The sequence below is a fragment of the Misgurnus anguillicaudatus genome, chromosome 1, assembly GCF_027580225.2.
Source record: "Misgurnus anguillicaudatus chromosome 1, ASM2758022v2, whole genome shotgun sequence".
Taxonomy (NCBI): Eukaryota; Metazoa; Chordata; class Actinopteri; order Cypriniformes; family Cobitidae; genus Misgurnus; species Misgurnus anguillicaudatus.
Window position 1 is genome coordinate 31185756 of NC_073337.2, and position 22098 is coordinate 31207853.

The 22098-nt window shown below is 38.1% G+C and overlaps 2 protein-coding genes across 6 annotated transcripts in view; both read right to left on the reverse strand.

Moving 5' to 3' along the window:
* Positions 1-22098, reverse strand: part of LOC129431987 (C-type mannose receptor 2-like) — an 89990-nt gene that overhangs the window by 41918 nt on the left and 25974 nt on the right. The window lies entirely within an intron of this gene.
* Positions 10586-20151, reverse strand: LOC129431991 (uncharacterized). Of its 5 annotated transcripts, XM_055190113.2 has the most exons (6): positions 19696-20151; positions 19182-19231; positions 18736-18797; positions 13906-14073; positions 13240-13335; positions 10586-11612 (listed from the first exon to the last, which is right to left on the reverse strand). In XM_055190113.2, the coding sequence occupies exons 1-6, from the start codon at positions 19800-19802 to the stop codon at positions 11295-11297; spliced, it is 801 nt and encodes a 266-aa protein (XP_055046088.2). In that variant the 5' UTR covers positions 19803-20151; the 3' UTR covers positions 10586-11294. The 5 variants fall into 5 exon arrangements, 4 of the variants coding, with proteins under 4 accessions (XP_055046088.2, XP_073725849.1, XP_055046084.2 ...); XR_012370606.1 differs by lacking the exons at positions 10586-11612; positions 13240-13335; positions 13906-14073 and adding exons at positions 15019-15254; positions 15327-18524; XM_073869748.1 differs by lacking the exons at positions 18736-18797; positions 19182-19231; positions 19696-20151 and adding an exon at positions 14306-15009.

The following is a 22098-nucleotide window of genomic DNA, read 5'->3' on the forward strand; positions in this document are numbered from 1 at the left end:
TTAAAATGTCAAATTACTTTTATTAAGGTTTAAATGCGTTACAAGGGTTAAAATTAGGCCTGGGCATAGATTAATCTAGATTAATCTCATACAAAATAAAAGTAATTTTTTGCATAATCTATGAATTTGTGCTGTGTGTAAATATTATGTATATTTAAATACACACACATACACACGTATATACATTTAAGAAATGTGTTATTTAAATATAGTTTTTTATTTATATATAATTTAGAATATATAAAAATATAAATAAATATTTATACACATGTAAATGTTACATGAATGTGTGGGTATTTATATATACATAATAATTACACACAGCACAAACTCATATGTTATGCAAAAAATTACTTTTATTTAGTATGAGATTTATCTAGATTAATCTATGCCCAGCTCTAGTTAAAATGTTACACTTATTGCTTATTAACATTTAATGATAATCTTTTTATTAATATTTGTAAAAGTTGATTTATTAAACTAAATAGTTAATCTTAAATCTTAAAGTTACAGCCGTAAATATTTCTACTAATAAACAATAAATTATAATAAATAAAATCTTTTTTTTTTTTAATTTGAGCAATTCAAGTTTAAATTTTTTTAGTTAAATGCAAAGCATTATTTTACAGACTTTACAGGCCTTGCTGCTACTACAAGCATCACACCTCAACTAACCTGCTTTATATATATGAGGGAAAAAAACAATAAATAAAGAACGTGAACGCTCATCGTGTGTACAGAATCTAAATCTACGCAACTTTGACAAAGTTTACTGCAAAATAGATTTCTGCAAATAGCAGTTCAATGACAGACTTGAATGAAAACAGTAATAAAAAATTGACTTCTAATGCTGTGTGCACATCACCAGAGACTTTGCTGCTGTGTTCCACTCGTCTCTTTTAATAAGGTCGGTAGAAGGCGTTCCTAATTCAGGTTGTCCTATAATAAACAAGTAACCATCCTCTCTGTGAGTGATGAAAGACGGATGACGTGAACTCCACTGCTTCACTTTCATTTGAAAGTTGAAGTGTTCTCAACTTTGCAGAGTAACTGGACACACCCACTTCCTGTTGTCAATGTTACCTGTCACTGTTGTTGCCGAAAGTCACCTAGGTTCAATTTAATGGAACGTGATCGTGTCACTCTGCCAGTGCAACCGGCTGTGTGCGCACAGCATCAGACACATTTTGTCCAATTAATTATTGAAATGCCTTAGATTAATTAATGAGTAATAATAATGATATTAATTTAAATTATTTTACAAATTAAGTAAAACATGCATTTTGAATACATTTCTTTTAAATGAATAACAGTCCTTAATGTTGTCAGATAAGGTAACGCTTATATTTAAAAGAAAGTGTGTGGACAGTATTTCTGGTTCACTTCACTTTCATGTTTTGGTGTGAAAACATTTCCATCTGGCTGAACTCTCCATGTCAATGTTGTGTCCTTCTCTATCCCACGATCCTTCAGTTTCTGCTTTATCTGAAGAACAGAATCACTCATGAGTACTGATCACATGGATGGTGCCTTGCATGGCTGACACCGCCATCGGTACATAAATGAGTGAGTGAATGGGTGGCCCTTTGGATGGCCATAAGCGCTATATAAATACAGTCCATTTATCAAAGAAAAACTAAATTACATAAGTTGAAAAACACGTAATTTTCGAAAAAAGTTTGATATAATGGGAAACACTAAAAACCAGTAACTTATTTGTATTTAAAGGAGCTGTATGTATTGTTTCTACTTAAACTAATCCCTTTTTAATTGCCTGTGTGACATTAAAATTATCAACTTTGCGGGTTTTGCTATTACCTCTTGAAAAAAGTATTTATTATTTTTATGTGAAAGTACCGGGTCGAAGTGAGACAGACTCAGGCCGGTTGAGCTCTTATAATAAGTGTTCTTAGTGCTCCAATAGCGGCGTGTCCGCCTTATCGAGCAGACAAATAAGATCGCGCCGCCCTAGTAGGGGAGGGGCATGAAGCTCTGTATTGACGAATAGTGAGCTCTACCGAAGTGAGACAGACTCAGGCCGGTTAGGCTCTTATAACAAGTGTTCTTAGTGCTCCAATAGCAGACGAATGAGATCGTGCCGCTCAAGAAGGGGAGGGGCATGAAGCTCTGTAATCGTTGAACACTAGACGGCTGCATTTAGAGGCAACGAGCCGTAAGACCGCGTGCTAACTCTAAGAAGCCGCTAAGAGACCTCGCTACTGCCGGGGGAGGAGCGAGGGACTCTGCGAGCGTAGAGCACGAGTGGCTGTGCTATGACAGGGAACAGGGGCCAGACCCGCCCGTGTTTGCTTGTCCTATGCATCCATCTTAGTTCTAGGGCTCCCCCGCTTGTTCATCTCAACAAGAGAGGAACGGCAGAGGGGAGCATGCAGCACAGATAGAACAGCCATGCATCGTATGAACGGTATCACCCGATGCACTCGGAGGGGATTCATATGAACGTGCCAGAGATCTCGCCACTGACTGTGAGAGGAGAGAGGGACTCTGTGAGTGTAAAGCATGAACGGTTGCGTTGTGACAGAACACAGGGGGGGGGGTAGCCCGTGTGTGCTTGTGTATGCATCCATCTTAGTCTCATGGCTCGCCGCGTGTTCGTCTCAGCGAGAGAGGAACAGCAGGGGGAGCACGAAACATGGATAGGACAACCGATGCATATGAGAGCGGTCTCAGCGTGGGAGGTGCCAGACCGGTGACGCGCTCAGAGGAAATTCATAGCAGAGAGGCTCACTCGAGCCGCTGTGCTGGACGCAATTACAACAGTGCCTGCTCTTTTAGCTTATAGCTTTATATTAAAAATATTGATCTTACCGGGCGGCCGCAGGGGAGACCTCGTCAGGCATGTGTACGCTGCACAGGGCTCGTACCACGGCAAGCAAAGGCTATCTTCGGTTCTCAGCCGGAAAGCGGCAGGGGAAGACGCTAGACCTGGATTCTGCTATCTTCGGTTCTCAGCCGGAAAACGGCAGGGGAAGACGCTAGGCCTGGATTCCGCTGCAGGGCTTGTGTTGACGGTGAGTAAGGCTGCTTCTTCTTCGGAGCAGCGAGAGGTTCGCGCTGAAGTAGAAAATTAATGAGCTCTTGATGCTTGACCGCGTGCTTATATAAGGACGTGTGTATCCCGCGCGCGGGCTCAAACGTCATTGGTCTGTATTTTTTACCTTTACCAATAGGCTTCAATTGCGGAGTAAACAGGAGTTTCCCCCGATAGCGTCAGCTAACTGACGCAATGCGAAGTGAACCGTATTGAAAGGAAACTCCACATATTGTTAAGAAAAAAAATTCTGCTGAAGCTTGTAAGGCCAAAACATGAATTGGAAAGCTATCATTGCTACAAAGCATGTAAAACATATTTCGATTTTGTGCTTTAGTTTCTTAGATTTTCGTTATCTTACCGTAAATGTACCTATGTAACACCACATAACGTTGCATTGGGAGTTTACCTGAGTTTCCAGCATGTTGTGTGGTGCATTCTCCAGTTTGTTGCATCTCAGTCTGGCCGTCGCTTATGAGTTTGAGCACTCACTTGTAAACTTATTGGTTGCAATCTAAAACATCACAGCTAGAGGCCGCTGAAAACTACATACAGCCACTTTAAAGGCACACACATAAAAACTGTGTTTTTGTTCTCACCCAAATAGGGGCATTTTTGACATGCTATAAAATGATCTGTGGGATATTTCACAACAAGTCTGCGTACACTCAAGACTTACATTACCTCTTGTAAAAGTGGTATAATAGATCCTCTTACCAACTGTAAGATGCTCTCCATCACCGCAGGATCATTTGGATTCTGACTTGATTTCAACTCCACTCTCATGATCTTATTCTTTTCATCTGTTGGAATATTACATGAAGAGAGTAACAAAAAACAACTTACATCTGTAAATAATTACTTTTTAATGTTTACTGCCAGTTGTTATTTTACATTTCAAAAATAGTTTATACTTAGATGTTTTTAACAGTTGTTACTTATTTAGGGGAAATTCCAAAAAGTGTTGACCAGTTTTTATCTTTTTCTCAAGGAACTTACAACGTAAGCAGAAAAATGGAAGGGTCTCTGGGCAGAATCGATCATCAAATCCATCAGGAGATATAGCGCCACAAAGCGGGTTCAGGCCAGTAATGTTAGGTTGTCCAGCGCTCCATTTTATTGAGAACAAGTAGATACTTGTTCCATCTGACCACCACCACCAGCCCCAATAGAGACCAATCCATGCTTTTTCATATCCTACCATCATATTCACCAGAAGGTCATTTTCAGTTTGATTGCGAATGATGGCCAGGCTTGTGTGATACTGTTTGCAGTAGGTCAAAGCATCATTCCATGACTTGAAGTCAGGGATAAAAACAAACGGGTCTGCTATGCTCACTGTAATAAGATGAGAATGAGGTCATTTGTTACATTTCTTTTTCACAATAGATGTCGTCTTGTTTAAACACACCCGATTCAACTCATCAGCTTTTAATAAAGTGCTCCTGAAGTAGTTTTAGTAAATAGGATTCACCACTCACAATAATATACATTATATAGACATGTTTCTTACCATTGTAGCAAAAAAATGGAAACCTTTCACCGCATGCTTCATCCTCCCATCCACTACTGCCATTAATGACACCACAATCCCCTCTTCCATCAGAATTGTCTGGCTGTCCAGACTTCCAGAACTTGAATGTCAATCCTCTTAAATTATAAATCCACCACCAACTGTTATTACTTCTTCCCAAACCAGTCCAAGCCAATGGAGGCATCACAGCGCTAACTGCTACTCGTACACTTGTCTGGTCTTCTTTGCTTGCAATCGTGGCCAAGTCAATGTGATTCTTTCTGCAGTAAGCTTGTGCCTCTGCCCAGGTCTTATTTTCCTGGATGAGAATAAATTTATTTGAGTTGCTCTGTATGAATGTCCAGAATCCTGTTGAGAGGAGAGTAAGAAATAGTAGACAGAAACATTTGAAAATTAAAATTGTCAGACCCTCTGTGTTAAATGAGCACTGCTCTGTGTCTGTATGAGTACACCACAGTGCACTGACCTGAGAAAAGCAGTAACTGAATTAGCCTTTCCATTGGTGATGGATTAACAGTATGCAGCGATTCCTAAACAATAAATGAAAAGAGTTTATTAAATCAAACACATTTCAATAATCTGTATAAACTTCCATTGTGAATTCTAACAGCTGTTCTGACCTAACGCTGCATTTTTTATGATTGTTGCGGGCAAAACTCCTTGATCTTGCGGCATGTTTTTTTTATGTGATGGAATATGCGGGATATTTGTGTAATTTTATGCAATGAAATTATAGGAACTTGCCAAAATTGGGGGAACTTGCAGAAACTGTTTGCAGCTATTCATTGATGTTCACATCGCGTAATTACATCATTTCCTAACTCTTTCCCCGCCAGAATTTTTCATGATTTTCACAAAAGTTTAATGCCTCCCACAAAATGCTCTTCTTTAAATGAATAAACATACAATATACTAAATGAAAGAACAGACACTCTGCTTTCAAAAAAAAAAAAAAACATTTCATCCTACCTTCATCGGTTCTCTTTTTATCACCTCTCAAATATGGGTAGGTATTTTAACCAAAAAGCTGAAATCATTCCATTTTTGTTAAAGACTTTTTATAGAGTTCAGATGCAGAACGGTCCCCAAAACTTAGATGGACATACAGCTGTTTGCCGTAGGGCGATATTTCTGGGTTTTATAACTTGCAGAAGTGCGCCACCTGGTGGATAATAGTGCTATTGTGGATTGACTCATCAATGGCGGGGAAAGAGCTAACATTACCATGACAATAGGGGACATGGCTGTAAGGGTGGATTCACTACAGTGGTTCAGTCTGTAGGAACGCCGAAATGACTGAGAAATGTTAACAGCAAGATATCATAAAACTGTGTATTTCTGGTCAATTATCACCCTTCTGCAACCTATACCAATGACGGAAATAAGTGCAGTTATAATAGCAAAATATGTGGGAGAGCATTGCTAGAATATAAATATATTGAATTGCAATATGTAGCGTTTAAGTATTAACACTAAATCAAAACTAAACAACAGATTGGTAAATGAAAAGGTTTAATAACAGCACTTACTTAAAGTTACAATTGAAATGGTTACACTTTAAATGCATGAAATGGTACTTAATACAAACAATTAACTGTTTCCAATGTATGTGTGATATTACCTGATAAGATAGAGAAAGAAAGAAAGTTTGAAGAAAGCGAATCACCATTAAGAACTGGAATCTAGGCCTAAAGGCCTGAACCCAAGAACTCAGGTAAAGATGAAAAGCAGAGGGCAGAAAGCAAATGGCAAATGCCAAAAGGCAAAAGCCCAGATCTCATGAAAACCAAGACCTATATTCTCTATCCCTTGACCATGTGACTAAATCTAACATCATACATTCAAACTGACCAATCAGAAGACCATACCTTTAACCCCCACTGTATTGAATAAACAGCTGTGACAATAGTCTGTTATCACTATCAGTAGGCACAGGAATCCAGATGGTACAGTATGGAAAAGGGGGTTGTGACGAAGTAATAAATTCCTATATTTTTTTCCTACAAATCCGCCCTTTGGCAGCGTGGGCCACACGTAAGAAGACCCATGATGACACAGTTCATAAGATTATGCTTTCAGTTGTGTGCAGTGGTCATCTTCAGACTTATTGTCAAAACTGGTTGCTGATGAGACTTGAAGACGTCCTTCTCCTTGCAGCCCTGCATGAAACGCTTCATCGAATGGAATTGCACCCTTCATAATCATGCAGATTTCCATCGATACTTCACACTTTCACAAGAACAGGCCCTGAAGGGGGTTTCACTTTTGTCCTTCTCTATTTGAGGCAACACCCAAGATGTAAAACAGCAGGAATCCTGTGGTTCAAGCAAATGGCACAACAAACAGCAAAGCATATGGCATTTGTCACTCAAGTTTTAAATGGTCATATTGGTCTTCAGCCTTAAATCCCTGTCAAATACATTAAAACATGGTCAAGGTGAGAATAAAAGAAAAAATAATAAAATTGTTTTTGGAAACATGTAAATGAAATGCTTCTTTTTAAACTTAGCAAATGTTAGTTTTAACAACCCACTTTGTCAGTAGGAGTAACAACAATAATATATTCAGTGTAACCAAATACATGATATTTAAAGACCTTAATGTCCCAGTATAACCATTATAAATGAAATGAACAAAATGAAAACAAAGAACATGATGGTTTTTAAATGTCTTGCATAAAAAGCAAATTAAATGTAAAACATAATAGCAAAATTAATGAAATTATTACACATAGAAAATTACTCTTTTATCAAGATTTCAATATTTGGGACAAAACTAATCAAACTTTTTGAAAAGAAACCAAAACAGATGCTTAAACCACATTTTGAAAATGACTAAAGTGAGGCAAATTGTGTGTGATCTGACTCTAATCTTCTCACAGCGGTGTTTTTAGTTAGAAAGCATGGTAAAAGTGCTACTGGATCCTGTTGTGAGGTAAAACATTTTCATTAATGCAATTAACACATTGTAGCCACATGGCATTTTTGTGCTCCTTTTTAGGGTCTGACTGCAGCTATACAGGGAATAGCAGAGTTTACCACTTAGGAGACAAATCTTTCAACATAGAAACACATACAACTTGAAACTGGTAGACAATTTCAAGAGCAAAAGATATTCCATTAACACAAGACAACTGGTCTAGAATACATGTAGCTTCAACAACCTCTCACTTAAATGTTTTGTTAAACACTTACAGTGGAAACAGTCAAGTGTTACAAGAAATTAACTTCATTAGCCTATGTGTACATATAGTACAACAAACAACTAGAATTTGTGTTCTAAAGAAACAACAATGCATTACGAACAATTACAAATCAGGAAATGCAAACAGGATCATTGCAATGAGAATGTTAAACACATGCTAACTGGCTGCTAAGCCACTAGCAAGTGAGGTTAACAGCTGGAGTCCTTGCATGAACAATGCAGTCAACTCAGTAAGAGTTTTACCTGCAAAACCAGATTGTTTATATCTGCCCTTAGAAACTGATTTCCTACATTTCAAATAATAAGGTGGAGGTCTGCCCCTGCCCAGTGACCAGCATTTCTCCTCTGTATGGCCTATTTTATGACAGGAACTACAAAGCCTGTTCATTTTGCCATCGGGTTTGTAGCTTGGTTCTACTGGAGCTTCAGGAGGTCTGTGACTCTCTAATGCTTCATTCACAACATGCGGTTCTGTTCCAGCATGGTGGTGCATCACCCCAATTGCGGAAATAGGAACATTTTTCTGGTTTCTGGAAAATACATTCTCTTTAGTACAAGTAGCATCATTTTTAGTCCCATCGCTGTTAAGCGTTTGGGGAGACTTAGTGTCTCGCACAATTAGTTTTGCCTTTACATCTGCAATAATGTCTTTATACTTCTCACACTGTTTAGCCAGGGCTAACTGCTCAGATGATAGTTGATATATCTGAGTTTGAAGATTTTGGATCTTTGCCTCTGACTTTTTTAATTCAGCGTTTTTGGTTCTCAATTCATCACTTTTAGCATTCAAGACTGAGTCAAAAATTGCATTATTTTTACGTAGCTGCTTGCACGTCATGAAATTCAAAGCCTCAATGACTTCAGCATGTTTGGATTTTCTTTGTTCACTACCAACTGTGTGCCACCATGTGAGAATATCATCAGTGGTAGCGTTGTAATTCAAACCCTTTTTATATAATTTAGAAAGTGTAGGTTCAACTTTCTCGCTCCATAAACAATATATCATTACTTAAATTAATCCCTTCCATCCCTGAGGAGATAATCTGAAATAATCTCTACTGTACAATGATAATAGGACTATTTAGGGTCCTTCTAATTTCTGTTTCATACAATTCATGCAAATGTAGATTTTACTAACCATGCCATGAAACAATGAAAACAGACCCACTGTGTGGTCAGAATGCCTTTAACACATTCACAGAATAAACTGTGATAAAGTCCTCATTCAGTTGATCAAACAAAGTAAAACTCAGAAAACTCACTGCAAGGGATCCCGGGTTTCGGCACCAAAACTGTAAGGGTGGATTCACTGTGCATGTGTGAAGTAAATGCAACATTTTCAACTTTCTGCTATATATATATGAGTTTTTGCTATGGTTTGTAAAATCATGCAAGCCCCGCATATTTTGCGAGCAGAAATCTGCAATTTATGCAGCAAAAGTGCGCCATGTTTAAAAAAATTCGGCCCCCGCATTAATATGCGGTCTGTATGTAATTAGTCAACTTTACTTAATTAAAACTAGTAAGAAGTGATACTAAGTTACATTTAGTTGTACAATCCATAAAACTTTATTAAATTAGTGATGTTAACATAAAATAATCAAGCACAATGATAAAAAAGGATTTGTCGACTTAGTCCTTAAACTCTGAAAAAAACACCATAACCATCTTCCCTTCAATTTGACTTTATTTCATAGATGCACAAACGTCCTTAATGAGAATTAACAGAGGATTAACTTTAGTTCAGATTATATTAAAAATAAGTTTTGTCTGAAGTCAATTTTATGGTGATCAGTGTTTCCTTTTATCAAAATATTTTTCAGTTCAAACTCGAATCAACTAATAATTTCTTACACAAACTGCTAAATCAAGGTTTTATCTAGTAGTACTCTCTACAGGTTTTTTAGTTGCTTACATTTTTATGTAAGTGTGCTATCATTAATAATCAGTGGTTAGCAAGGCAAATATTCCTATTTCACTTTACAAAGTTTTTTCAAGGCATTTGTGTTGTATGTTTATTTTTTAAGTAAGGTTAACTTCATGGACTTGTTCAAGTACTAAAGATAAAAACATTACACACAAAAACTATTTGATTTGTAATAAAAAACTCATTTTTTACCTGCAGGAACAATGAAGACTGAAGCTGACGTGATATGTCTCTACATTTCAGGTTTGATTTCCTTATTCACACACAAATGCAGTTTATGTTATGTAAAACCTCTGGCTTACACTCATTTCCATTCAGATATTCAGATTTTTAGATTTTCCATTCAGATTTTTATTTTTTTCCCCTAAAAGAACACGAGTCAAGAAAGCACCGTACATTTCCACACTGTAAAACCTAATAAGTTCACAGAACTCAAAAATTATTTTGTAACAGATTACACAAAAATATTTTAGTGATGTTTTTAAATGTTTTAAGTTTAGATAAAACAAAAATTACATTTTCAGTTGCCTTAAATTATTTCAATGTTATCTTATAAATATTGATATTCCTCAACTTATAATTAGGGAGTAATTCACTCAAAAGTTTAAATATTCTTCAACTCATATTATGTGGAAAATACACTCAAAAGTTTAAATATTGTTCAACTCATATTATGTGGAAATACACTCAAAATTTTAAATATTTCTCAACTCATATAATGTGGGAAAAACACTCAAAATTTTTTAATATTCTCAACTTAATGTGGGACATGCACTCAAAATTAACTCTTAACTGAAATACTGATGTCGGACCACTACACAGTTATAATCAGCTAGCAATGTTAGAAAACACAAAAGTGACACCACAGTAACAATTTAACAACTGTTTTTATTAAACACAATGTGCTTTTTAAAAAGGCACGAATCAAAATGGATCAGTCAAAACAAAGTGCTTGTGACAAAACAAATCTATAAAAACAAAATGTGTTTTAAAGTACATTAAGTGCTATAATTTCCATTTCTGATAGTGGTCATTGCTACAGAGGATAGATTCAGTATTTTTGGTAAAAATAGGATTAAAACTCAAAGGATTCATGATAAAATCTATAAGATTTTAAGTATAATCTATCCTCAACAACGACAACTATTAGAATGTGGAGCCATTTAACACGTTTTGATTCTACTGTATCTTTTTTAAAATACAACATTCAAATAAAGTGCTGTTTTTTCTGTGCCGTACTTCAACTGACAACATCAAGGCAATGCATCAAGGTAGGCATTAGGCAGCAGAACATTAAACATGTATAGTGCATGAATTGAACATATTTAGTACAAAAACTTGCGCTGGGCAATACATCAATGTTTTAAAAATTTAACAATCAATGTATGAAATCTGAGGTAGAACAGGCAAAGTGTCACACCTTAAATCTGAGGTAGAACAGGAAAAGTGTCACACCTTAAATCTGAGGTAGAACAGGCAAACAGTGTCACACCTTAAATCTGAGGTAGAAGAGGCGGAAATGGATTGAAAAAAATGGAAAAAAAACTTCCTCAATACCCATCTCAACTCTGAGTAATTCACTCATTGAACAAATCATTTTTCGGCGTCAGTAGACACCCTTTTAGTGGTTTGTTGTCCTCAAGACACATGACAACCTTTTGGATAAATGTAAATGTAAGCTCAAGATTTTTTGGGTACTGAAGGTCTAGTGCATAGATGTACCCAAAGAGCAGGAGAAATGAGTCAGCCAGATTTGTGGGACCACTCACAAGTATTTCATCCTCCACGACAATACTGATGCTCTCAGGGCTGAAGAGGGCTGCATCATTAGGTTCATCCGTGACAACTGTCAGGAGAGCCACTGGAGTGTCAGTGAGGTCTGGACCATCTGCTGACTATAACACACAAATAAGACAAGAATGAGTTCAGCCCTTCAAGGATACAAATCATGCTAATGATGTCTAGAGATTACTGTCACTTAGCACTTAGACTGCAACTAACTTACATGTTTAAACTATTTTCTTTTCATATGCTTATATCTTATGTTAGTTTCACACCTATCTGTTGGCATACTTTTGTTAAAGGAATAGTCTACCCTTTTGGCATATTAAACTATGTTATTACCTCAACTTAGACGAATGAATACATATCTATCTTTTTTTCAATGCGTGCACTGCACAGCGCATCGCGAATGCGCCAGCATCCAGCCCAGACCCATTCATTCCCATGGTACCTAACAGGGAAGCCACCAAACACTTCCGTGTTTTCCCTATTTAAAGACTGTTACATGAGGAGTTATACCAGTAAGTATGGTGCCACAAAATAAAACTTTTTTTTGGTACCATAAGAATGAATGGGTCTAGGCTTAATGCTAACACATTCACAACGCGCTGTACAGTGCACGCATTGAAAAAAGATTGGTATGTATTGATTCGTCTAAGTTGAGGTAATAACATAGTTTAATATGGAAAAAGGGTAGACTATTCCTTTAAGTGGAATGCATTATACTTACCTTTTCATTTATGTAATTTCTACATGCCAGTTTGAAGAATAACAACTCAAATAAACTTCATAAACAGGTTCTGGAGGGTATTCCAGAAAGGAGGTTCAACAAACTCTGAGCCTAACCCTGAACTCATTAAGTACATTAACTTACTTTTACTCAAGTAAAATAACACACTTAATGTAATTGGGTATTAAATAAATTTTAATATGCAATATTGGCGGAGTGTGGAGCCGTAATGCAGCGGAGCCGATCTGCAGCTGCTCCGCAATAAGTGGAAATCCAGTGTTAGTACAGTCTATCACATACAGCTTTTTCCCATTTCGACGCGTTTTCGGCGATGTCACGCTGTACTCAAATGCTGCTGCTCTGTCTTTTGCCACGAAAGGGGCGTAACCGCAGTCCCTCTCACTGACGGTGACGTCATGTGCATACCCTCTATAGACCAGTTCAAAGGATGTAAACAACACTGGTCCAGAAACACTTCCTGTTACAGTTTGTGACAGTTATTTTTTTATTTTACATATATAATTATCTTTAAGATGTTTGTTTAACTTCAGTTAATTCAGGTTTATATGTTCTGTTGGTTTATTTTATCCCAACGTTTATCTAGTGTTAAAAAACGGAAACAGGAAGTGCTTCTGGACCAGTGTTGTTTACATCTTTTGAACTGGTCTATACTGTGATTCACCATGGCAACAGGAGAAAACAGGAAGCAAACATTTTCTGGCTGCGGCCGTAATAAAAATCACTAACACAGATAAGTCACTAAGTTTTAAATGCAGTTGTCTTTTCATTTTGAATTTAACATCACTTTCTTTTATATTAGCTTTTGAAGAAAATGAAATATAAGAACAGTCTCACGAGTTTCCCTCATCTCAGTGTTCACTCTGAGTTTTCACATAACCCGCTTTCTGGAACACCCCCCTGGTTCTCCTAGAGTCCGTTAAGTGGTTTCATATGTTTAAGCTGACTGAATAGCTAGGCAAAGGGATTGGTAGTGAGGCCAGTACACTTACATTACAGATCCTGAAGAACTTGAAGGCATCTTCACGTAGGTACACAGGAAGTGCACGAAGGATGAGGGCCCGTCTCATATTTACATCATGCTGTTCCTAGATGGAGAAAAAATATCCATTACAATAGTAATTACACAAACGCAGAGCGTTTCCTGCAGAGTTTAGCTCCAACCTTAATTAAACACACCTGAAGCAGCCAATTAAGGTCTTACTAGGCATACTAGAAACTTTTAGGCAGGTGTGCTGAGGCAAGTTTGAGATAAACTCTGCAGGACACCAGCCCTCCAGGACCGAAGTTGCCCATCCCTGCTTTAGATGGTAGATTCAGTACTTTTCTTCAGTAAAACATTATCATATGAATAACTTTCTGTTGTAAATACTTTAATAACTCACAAAGGAAAAACACTTAAAACTGTTAATCAAATTTACGAAAACAGTAGTTATTTGGACTTCTTCAAATTGAAGCTGCTAAAGTATCTTTTTAGGGTACCTCTTTTGAATGCATCTTGTCAAGACACTGATCTCTGATGAGACAACGTTGTGTTCATGGCATAATCATTTAACCTTGGGCCACATTAGAGGCAATTCAGACTATGGCTTCTTACAGTTCTCTACAAACAATCTGTTAATAATCTGTTTCTGAATCATGCAAAGTTAAAAATTCACCTGAATGTCATAAATCCTCATGAGCTTGGCTAGCTCCTCCGCTATCTTGCCAGTCTTGATGGCCTTGTCTCTGAACAAGGTGATTAGTTTAGGCGTGTGTCTGTCCAGCTCCTTGTAGAATTGATTGCGCAGGTTAACATTGTTAATTGGGTGGAACTCTGCAAACACCTGTTACACGGACAAAATAACACAAAAATGTACAAAGATGAATTAGGAACAGAATTGTGAATGTATTTTAAGAAGTTTTCAGTTGACAGGTAGCAAAACCAAGGGCAATTCTATTAGGGATGAGTCAGAACCAAGGTCAAAATAGAAAGTTAATTGTCATTCTTTAAAGGAAATTGCTCTCAACAAAGAGAACAATAAAATAATGATAAAGATTTTTAATTATTTATTTTACCTGTGATTCCTGAAGTAGGGCTGCCCATCTGTCCACAATGTCTCTCACTCGTGGAGCTACAAGAGATCCAACAATTTCTTGGCGACGAAGGGCATAGGTTGTGTTCATGAGCTTGCCTATGACTAATTGGTTTTTCTCAGTCTTTTCAACTTCATGTATGATTTCTTCTCTCATTGTTTCCAGAGTGGCTGAAGTTTGATCCTTCGGTAGGTTGATGATGTAGTTGACCTCAGCTTTTCGAGCTTTCTTTATATTTTGATGGGGGTGATCATTGTCTGGGTTGTTTCGGCTCCGCCTCCCTGTGTTGATGGCTACTTCTGCAACCCCAGCTTTGGCCAGATTGTTACGGTAAGACGCAACCTTGTACCCTATGTGACGTTTCCATCCCAACTCCCCGTCTTCACCAGCCGTCATTCTGAGACATGGATGAGCTGTAATCAAAGCTTGAGCAGCCATTGCCAATTCCTTTTCGTGTGGGTATGGTTTAAAACTATAGATCGTTTCTGCCATTTTTTTAAGGATTTCACTCTTCTGTGACCTCTTTAACTTCAGCAATTTTCCTGATTCTTCATGAACACGATTTCCTTCTTCTAGTATATGCTCCATTTCATAACCAAAACTAGGAACAACAAAGTGATCAGGCCAACTCTTCTGGCGGTGTGACGCAGGTGCATGTGGGAGTATGTCGGTGTCAGGAGATGCAGTAGATGTGCCCTTCTCTGGTAACTCCTGGATGTCCACAAGAAGGCAAAGATCACCATCAAAGTCCGGATCCTCATAGTGCAGGCTAAAGTCCCCATCCAGTCTTGGCTTGAACCTCTCTTGCATTATTTCTTTCAGCTCCTCCACTGACTTTGGTCGCTCAAGTAGAGTAAGTTTCAGGGCGGTCTCTCGTGTAACATACACACGCAGCACATGCTTCTGAGCAGCAGCAGTCATCTTTTAGTTTCTAAAAGACAAAAACTTGTTAATTTTCATTAAAATTGGAGGTGACACATACTATATATACACATCCACATACCCAGTGGTCCACACAAACACTGGAACACCACTTGAAAGATGGGATGTATGGAAGGCCAGCTGTTGTAGTGCGGCAGTTTATTCATGGACCCATTGGTCCGCACAACTTCAAGAGATATTGTGTTACGAGTGTGAATGTGTTCATCTTAGGGCTGCACGATAAATTTCACGCGATCGTCACGCGCATCTCATCAGTAAAGCTGGTTCCTTGATTAGTAGTATATCGCCATCAGCTGCTTTAAGATGAAGCGGCATTTACTACACAGAGCCGTAGTTCACTGACAAGCTGGCAAATATCGCATTCATAATCACGGATGAATCGCCTGCCATTATGAATGCGATATCTCCCCACTTGTAAGTAAACTATGGCTCGGTGTAGTAAATGCTACACAAGTAGCTGATAGCGATTTATTACTAAACAAGGAACCGACTCTACTGATGAGATGCGAGTGACAATCACGTGCAATTTATCGTGCAGTCCTAGTTCATCTGTTTACCTGCTGCAACAAATCTTCAGTTTAATAAGATGAAACGTTTGGGTGTCAAGAGCAATCTACCATCTATGTTGTAAGCGCAGAGAGGCGTCTTGTCATTTAGCTCTGATAGGGTGTGAACAGCCAGATTGTTTGGGAAAAGTTCGTAAGATCTCAGGTGTTCAATGTAGTGTGATTTGTGCTCTTGACAAAGAAAGACAACACTACTGTTAACCAGGAGAACCTGTTCAATTCTACAGAAATTAGGCAGTCCCCCCTCTTTTCCCACAGACAAAAGCATTCCTACAACATAATCGGTTCCATCAATGCAGACCTTTGACGTGCTGTAAATAACATTGCTTGCTGTTATTTGTTCAATGTATGTCTTGGCAACATTTGGAAGCATTGATACCAGTACAGAAGAGACATTTGATGTCTGCTGGTGAGGTTTGAAGAATCCTGAGGCACTGAGATGGTATGCTACCATGTATTGATGCCTGTCTGCAAGTGTTTAACACATTTTTGAAGTTTTGTGTGTCGTGTACAACTCTCTTGAAAAAACGGTGTTTACCCTCAAACCTCATTGTCCACAAGTGTACAAGTGGCCCAAAACGGCGTACAAGGTCAGGGTAGTGTTCAATGTAGTGATGCTTAGGACGGAGTTTAAAATCTGGAAAGGCTTCTTTCAGCATCTCTCTATGATCCTGTATCTTAGACTGCAAATACTGGATGGACTCCTCTGGGAATTCTGAGCACAGCGATAACTCTACTACCTCTTTTAAGTCCATAAGCACAGTCCAGGCCCCATCCTCTTCAGGAACTGCATTCCCAATAATCAAAGGGAGCAGTCTTAGCAATGTGGCATTTTCATGGCCATTACCACCAATGCTTTTCTTTACAGCAAAGGTCTGTGGTATTTTATGAGGTTTGTCAACCTTGTCTGTGTGCTGGTATGGAAACGATAGAATTCTCTCGTTCAAATATTCAAGGGTGAAGTATTTGCGACGGATCATCTCTCCGAAACACAGGGCAAGCTCCACGGGCACAATGCCCTCAAAAAGATCGTGGAGTGCATCAGGTGGAAAGCCAGTTACGGTATGAAAATGCTCTAGATGCTGGCTCAGGACACAATCTGCCTGAACACCATTCTGACTCGGACTATCCCCATACATTACTGCATACACATCACTATTATGACTGTCTTTTGTCCTAATACTGAATTCACCACTTGCAACTTCATGAGTTTGAAGTTTAGCTTGTGTTGCTGTGCAGAATCTGCAAAAATATTCTGCTCTAAAAGACTTTGAAAAGCCTGCCAAATCATGACCTGCAAGATTGTCGGACACTACACACATGACAGTTCCTTGAACTACCTTACCAATAGACTCAATGAATACCCCATCTTGTTCAAGGGTACAGAGGTCTCTCAACAAAGGACCAAGTGCCTTTTCATAGCCAAATGTCTGTATGTCAGCCACTTTACATAAAGCGGCAAGCTGAATTACATGCAGGGCCGATCGGTATTTACTTGGAAGATCAGCAAACGTCCAGTAAACTGAACAGATTTTGTGTATTTTGCGTGATGTGCCAAGTGGATTGGCTATTTCCAAATCATCAATGTACAAAATAAGTGTTATCTTTAACTGATCTGAAGACAAGAATGTGTTCTCTTTGAAGTACAAACCATCTTGGTGGCTTACATAATGACTGTTTTGTGCCACCTTTGTTTCTTTAATTTTGTCCAGAATATCTGTATGACTGAAGATTTTTTGTATCATCTCAAGAATGGGAACATGCACTGCTGTGTGTCCTGGCTGTAGCTGATACTGTACAGGCTTTACCACAGGGTAATTATTTTTAATGAAGGTTTTCCTTCTCTTGGTTGAGGATAACTGCTTCCCCTTTGCTGTGGCACTGACAATAACATTACTGTCCATAACAGTACTGACAACCTCATTTAGAATGGTTTCACTGACAGTGATGCCATGACTCTGAAAGACCTCACTTATGTCATGTTTGAGTATCGGTTGGGACAAGGAAAATAATTGAGTCAAATGTTCCACTATTTCCTGAGATGCCATGTCAGATACATGAAGAATAGAATGCATCTTTAAGAATAATGATGCCAAGTTTTGGTTCAACTGGGCTCTTAAAGTGTCTGTGTCACACTGACTGTTTACATCGTCAAGATCAAATGTGTCTGCAGACACTGCACTGTGACTTTCAGCAGGTTCTTCAAGACTTTCTGCTGCAGCTACAACTGGGGCACTATCATTGTCTGCCAATACAACAAATTCACCAAAGTCAGAATCACCACCATGGCTTCTACTTTTATGTGCATTAAACGCTGAGTAGCTACTTGTTTTGTAGTTGCAGTTCTTAAATGGGCATGCTACCATCTCATGACTTCGTAAATGTCTTCTTAAATGACCAAAAAGAATTTCCTCAGAAAAGGGCTGTTTTACGTTACACAAAGGACATGTAAAAAAACTGCATGCTCCTTCGATTGAATCTACTCTACATGAATCATTATGACATCTTGACAGGTGAGCTTTCATCGCTTCAAAAGATGGAAAAGTACAAATGCAACTGTCATAGAGACATGGCAGGGGGGACACTCTTGAATATTGGCAATGAAGTACAGTATAGTGCCAAAATAATTTTCCCCGGGTATTTGAAGTTGCAGAACACAACTTGCACTTCCACTCCATTAGGCCAACTTCAGCCTGCAATGTAAATATTTTAAATTAAAGTCTAAACCATTTCAGCCCTGATTTGCAATTTTGGCAAAGTTAGAATGTGTTATAAAATTTTGAATGGGGGGTAATAATGCCAATCAGTTGACAACACATCAGTAATTTGATTAAGTCTGTTCTGCTGCAGAAACCTAAACAATGTGAAAAATTCAGGGCGAAAATCTTCATTTACAAAACTCACCTGTTGGCACCTGTCTGATGGTGAAACAATGACCTTCTGTAGCACTCGTTTTAGTCCAATATCTGTACACAACATGCAAGCAAAGATGATTTGTTAATCTTTAAAAAGATTTTAAAATAAAACATAATAATAAATTAAATTTAAAAAGTTAATATACAGATAAAAAGTTTTCAAACCTATCAAAAACATTAATTGTACACTAATTATAGTAAAAATTATAATGTTAGTAAAAATTAAAACATTAAAAGTTGAGCAAGTTAGTTATTAACAAGCAAAGCATCAACGTTGTGTGCTTATAGATCTGTTTTTTCTAGTGTTGTTGTTTTAACAAAGTATTAATAAAGGGTTCAAGTGAAAACATTTAAATAATAGCAAAAGAACAACTGTGGAAACACGTAAAATAAAACAAACTCTTAATAACACTATTTCACACTAATACATCCTACCTGAACTGTTAAAATTGTTTCGAGATGATCTCAAAGCCACACACTTGTGCCTACGAAGAAATAAAAACACATGCCTGGTTAGCATCATGATAACACACTCACATTATGTTGTTTATTATTGTTCGTTTCACGATAGCACACACATACGGACAGACAGCTCGACAACGTAAAATATTGACGGTGTAACGCGGACACTTACTGAGATAAATATACTCAAAGTAAGCACATGCATTAACGGCAAACAGCGAAAACAACAACCGGGAAGATGGTGTAACTTTATGCTTTCGTTATCTCTCTGCCTCAGAAAGTTCAAACTAACCTCCACCGTTAATGTCCCGGGCATACATGCATTATGGGAAATGTAGTTCAAAACTTCTAACGTTGCAATTACTTGGATTTGTAAACTATTTACAACAAATATTCACAATGCACATTGAACAAATGTATTTCTAGTTTAAAAATATAAGACTATTTATCGATATTCAATAAATATAAACCGTTAAGAGTTACTTACCAAATCAGGGCTGATGATAAGACGGCGCTTAAGAAAAGGAGGGCAATAAGACTGATGAAAATAACCGAGGTAGTTGTGTTTTGAAGCGGGGGGATAAAATTGGACATTACAAACAAATTAAAACAAATTAAAACTGTGTTCCCATCCACACGTGCTGGCAAAAACTTTCCCGCATCAGGGCAAATTCAAGATGGCTGACTCCACATTCCTGAGGGAGAGATAAGACCCACCCACAGGAACGTCATGACGTCAATAACGTCATGACACTACTGTGTGGTTCATAAACTTTTTGAGTGTTCCACAGAAATTAGCTACAAAATATTGAGCCCTATTCAAGTAAAGTGGCATAAATCTCAAAAGAGCTCAATATTTTATAGTGTGGTCAACTGCATAACGACATTTGACTGTTATGACCTTATTAGTTATGAGCTAGTACAACTGTTAGGGATTACAGTGCATGAAATCTGAGTTCATTTAAGTTTAGACGGCCTGATGGCTAAAGGCCAGCATGAAAGATGCTCAGGCCCGTTGACAGAAGGGCCAGAGTCGTGCACAGACCTTTTGATGGACATGTGCTGAAACTGAGAAAGGCCATATAAGGCAAAAGGGCAATAACACATAATATTCATCTCAAAAGCTTTATATTTATTCACCATTAATCGCCATTTTTTAGAGAATTTATAGATGAGACCTTCATAATCATGTTATGACACATGACATGAACATGAAGGAGATTTTATGCACATTTATGACAAATGTCATTAAATGTTATTTATTCAATTATGTAATTTTTAATGCAAAGATGATATTCTTTGAGATGATTTTGTTATGAGACATTAATGTTACCAACCGGAGTGGGCCACTAATGCCCCTCCGTAAGTTCCACCTCGAGGAGGTCCCCAAAAGCACCCCAATGACCAAGCAACGAAAATGTAAAACAAACTTTATTTAAGTTAATTAAAATAAGAGTGGGAAGGGGAAAGGGGAATTTAAAATAATGTCTGATGGGTTCCTTCTTTCTTGCAGGGGAGGAGAGGGCCGGGGGCAAAGGGCGAAGACACCCACAGAGCGGGAGAAGAGGACGGAGCTCTTTCGTCCGATGGCAAGTATCCGTTCTCCCTGGGGTTCTAATCCCCAGTTCTCCTTTTGTTTGTAGTTGACGCGTGGCGCCCTCCTCTTCTCCTGGAGGCAGAGAGGAAACACACAATTACTGGACTGAAAGTCGAGTGACTACCTGTACCCTATCAAGGGATGGCTCCGTGGTTCCAAATATGGCGTCCTTGTCTCTCCTTGGCAACTTCTTGTAGACTGGGTGAATGTCTCGAAGTGCAGGACCCTACGGACACAATGGATCTGGCCAGGTGAGTAGTAACATCAATTCTGTAGCGGGGATAACATACCATAGTTTGACTTGTACTGGGCTGTGCTGATGTCTAAAGACTGCTGCACACTGGCGGCGATAGCGGTTTGTGCTCAAACAACGCTAAGAGAGAGCTTACGAATGATCCAGACCAACCTTATGAAAGCGTGACTTACAGAAGATATACTTATCGTACGAACGTTTTGGGAATCGTGCCATAGAGTTAAGAGAGAGGTTAAGGAATAGGTTAAGAACTACTTAGCAATAAGAACGTTTTGGGGAACCGTGCCCAGAACACTTGATGTTTATACTTTAGAGAGAGTTATGCTACTGTGTGTCATACTGTAGTTCAATAACATACATTTGAGGAATAGAGCACTGAAAAACAACGCAGCGTAACATCCTCAGTCTGTGTGTGTGTTTAAGCACACTCAGTTGGGCACACATGAAGAGACGCGTTTCAGAAAGCAAGAGAACATAAAATCTTTTTGTTCTTGACAGGGCACATACAAACAAAATGATCTCCACAGTACTCTTTTTCCAATAAAAGATTTGTTTATGTCTTCGGTTTATGCATAGATTAGGCATTATTCCAGTCCGTGCTTCTCTTAAAGAGACAGTAACCTCAATTAACCTACTTAAGTCTGTGTCATTAATGTTAATCAAACAATCCTAGACAAAGAGAAAATCACTTCTGTAGCTCTAAAAATAATATTTATATTTAATTCATAGAATAAAGACAGTGTTATGATTAATTTAATTTGATTTATGTACCTACTGCTAATTTTAACCCTTGCTTAATGTGCAACTTTGTTCTATTTATAAATTTAAAAAAAAAACGGTGGGAGGGGGGCCCCAGACAAATTCTGCTTAGGGCCCCCAAGAGACTCGGGCCGGCATTGAGTTTTTGTGTATGCACGGCTGTACTGTGGTACAGAAAATCACTTTGTACTTTGATTACATTTAGCACTGTATTTCTGGGTGTGTTATTATTTGGTTATTAATGCGATGACTTGCCTGTTGACTTGATTCTACTGGTGTGG

Excerpts from the sequence above, each read along its gene's own strand:
- LOC129431991 (XM_055190109.2), bottom strand. The coding sequence starts at position 19,802 with ATGTCCAATTTTATCCCCCCGCTTCAAAACACAACTACCTCGGTTATT. Across the intron at positions 19,232-19,695 it reads TTATCATCAGCCCTGATTTG|GCACAAGTGTGTGGCTTTGA; the intron begins GTAAGTAACTCT and ends ATTTCTTCGTAG. Across the intron at positions 18,525-18,735 it reads CATCAGACAGGTGCCAACAG|GCTGAAGTTGGCCTAATGGA; the intron begins GTGAGTTTTGTA and ends TTTACATTGCAG.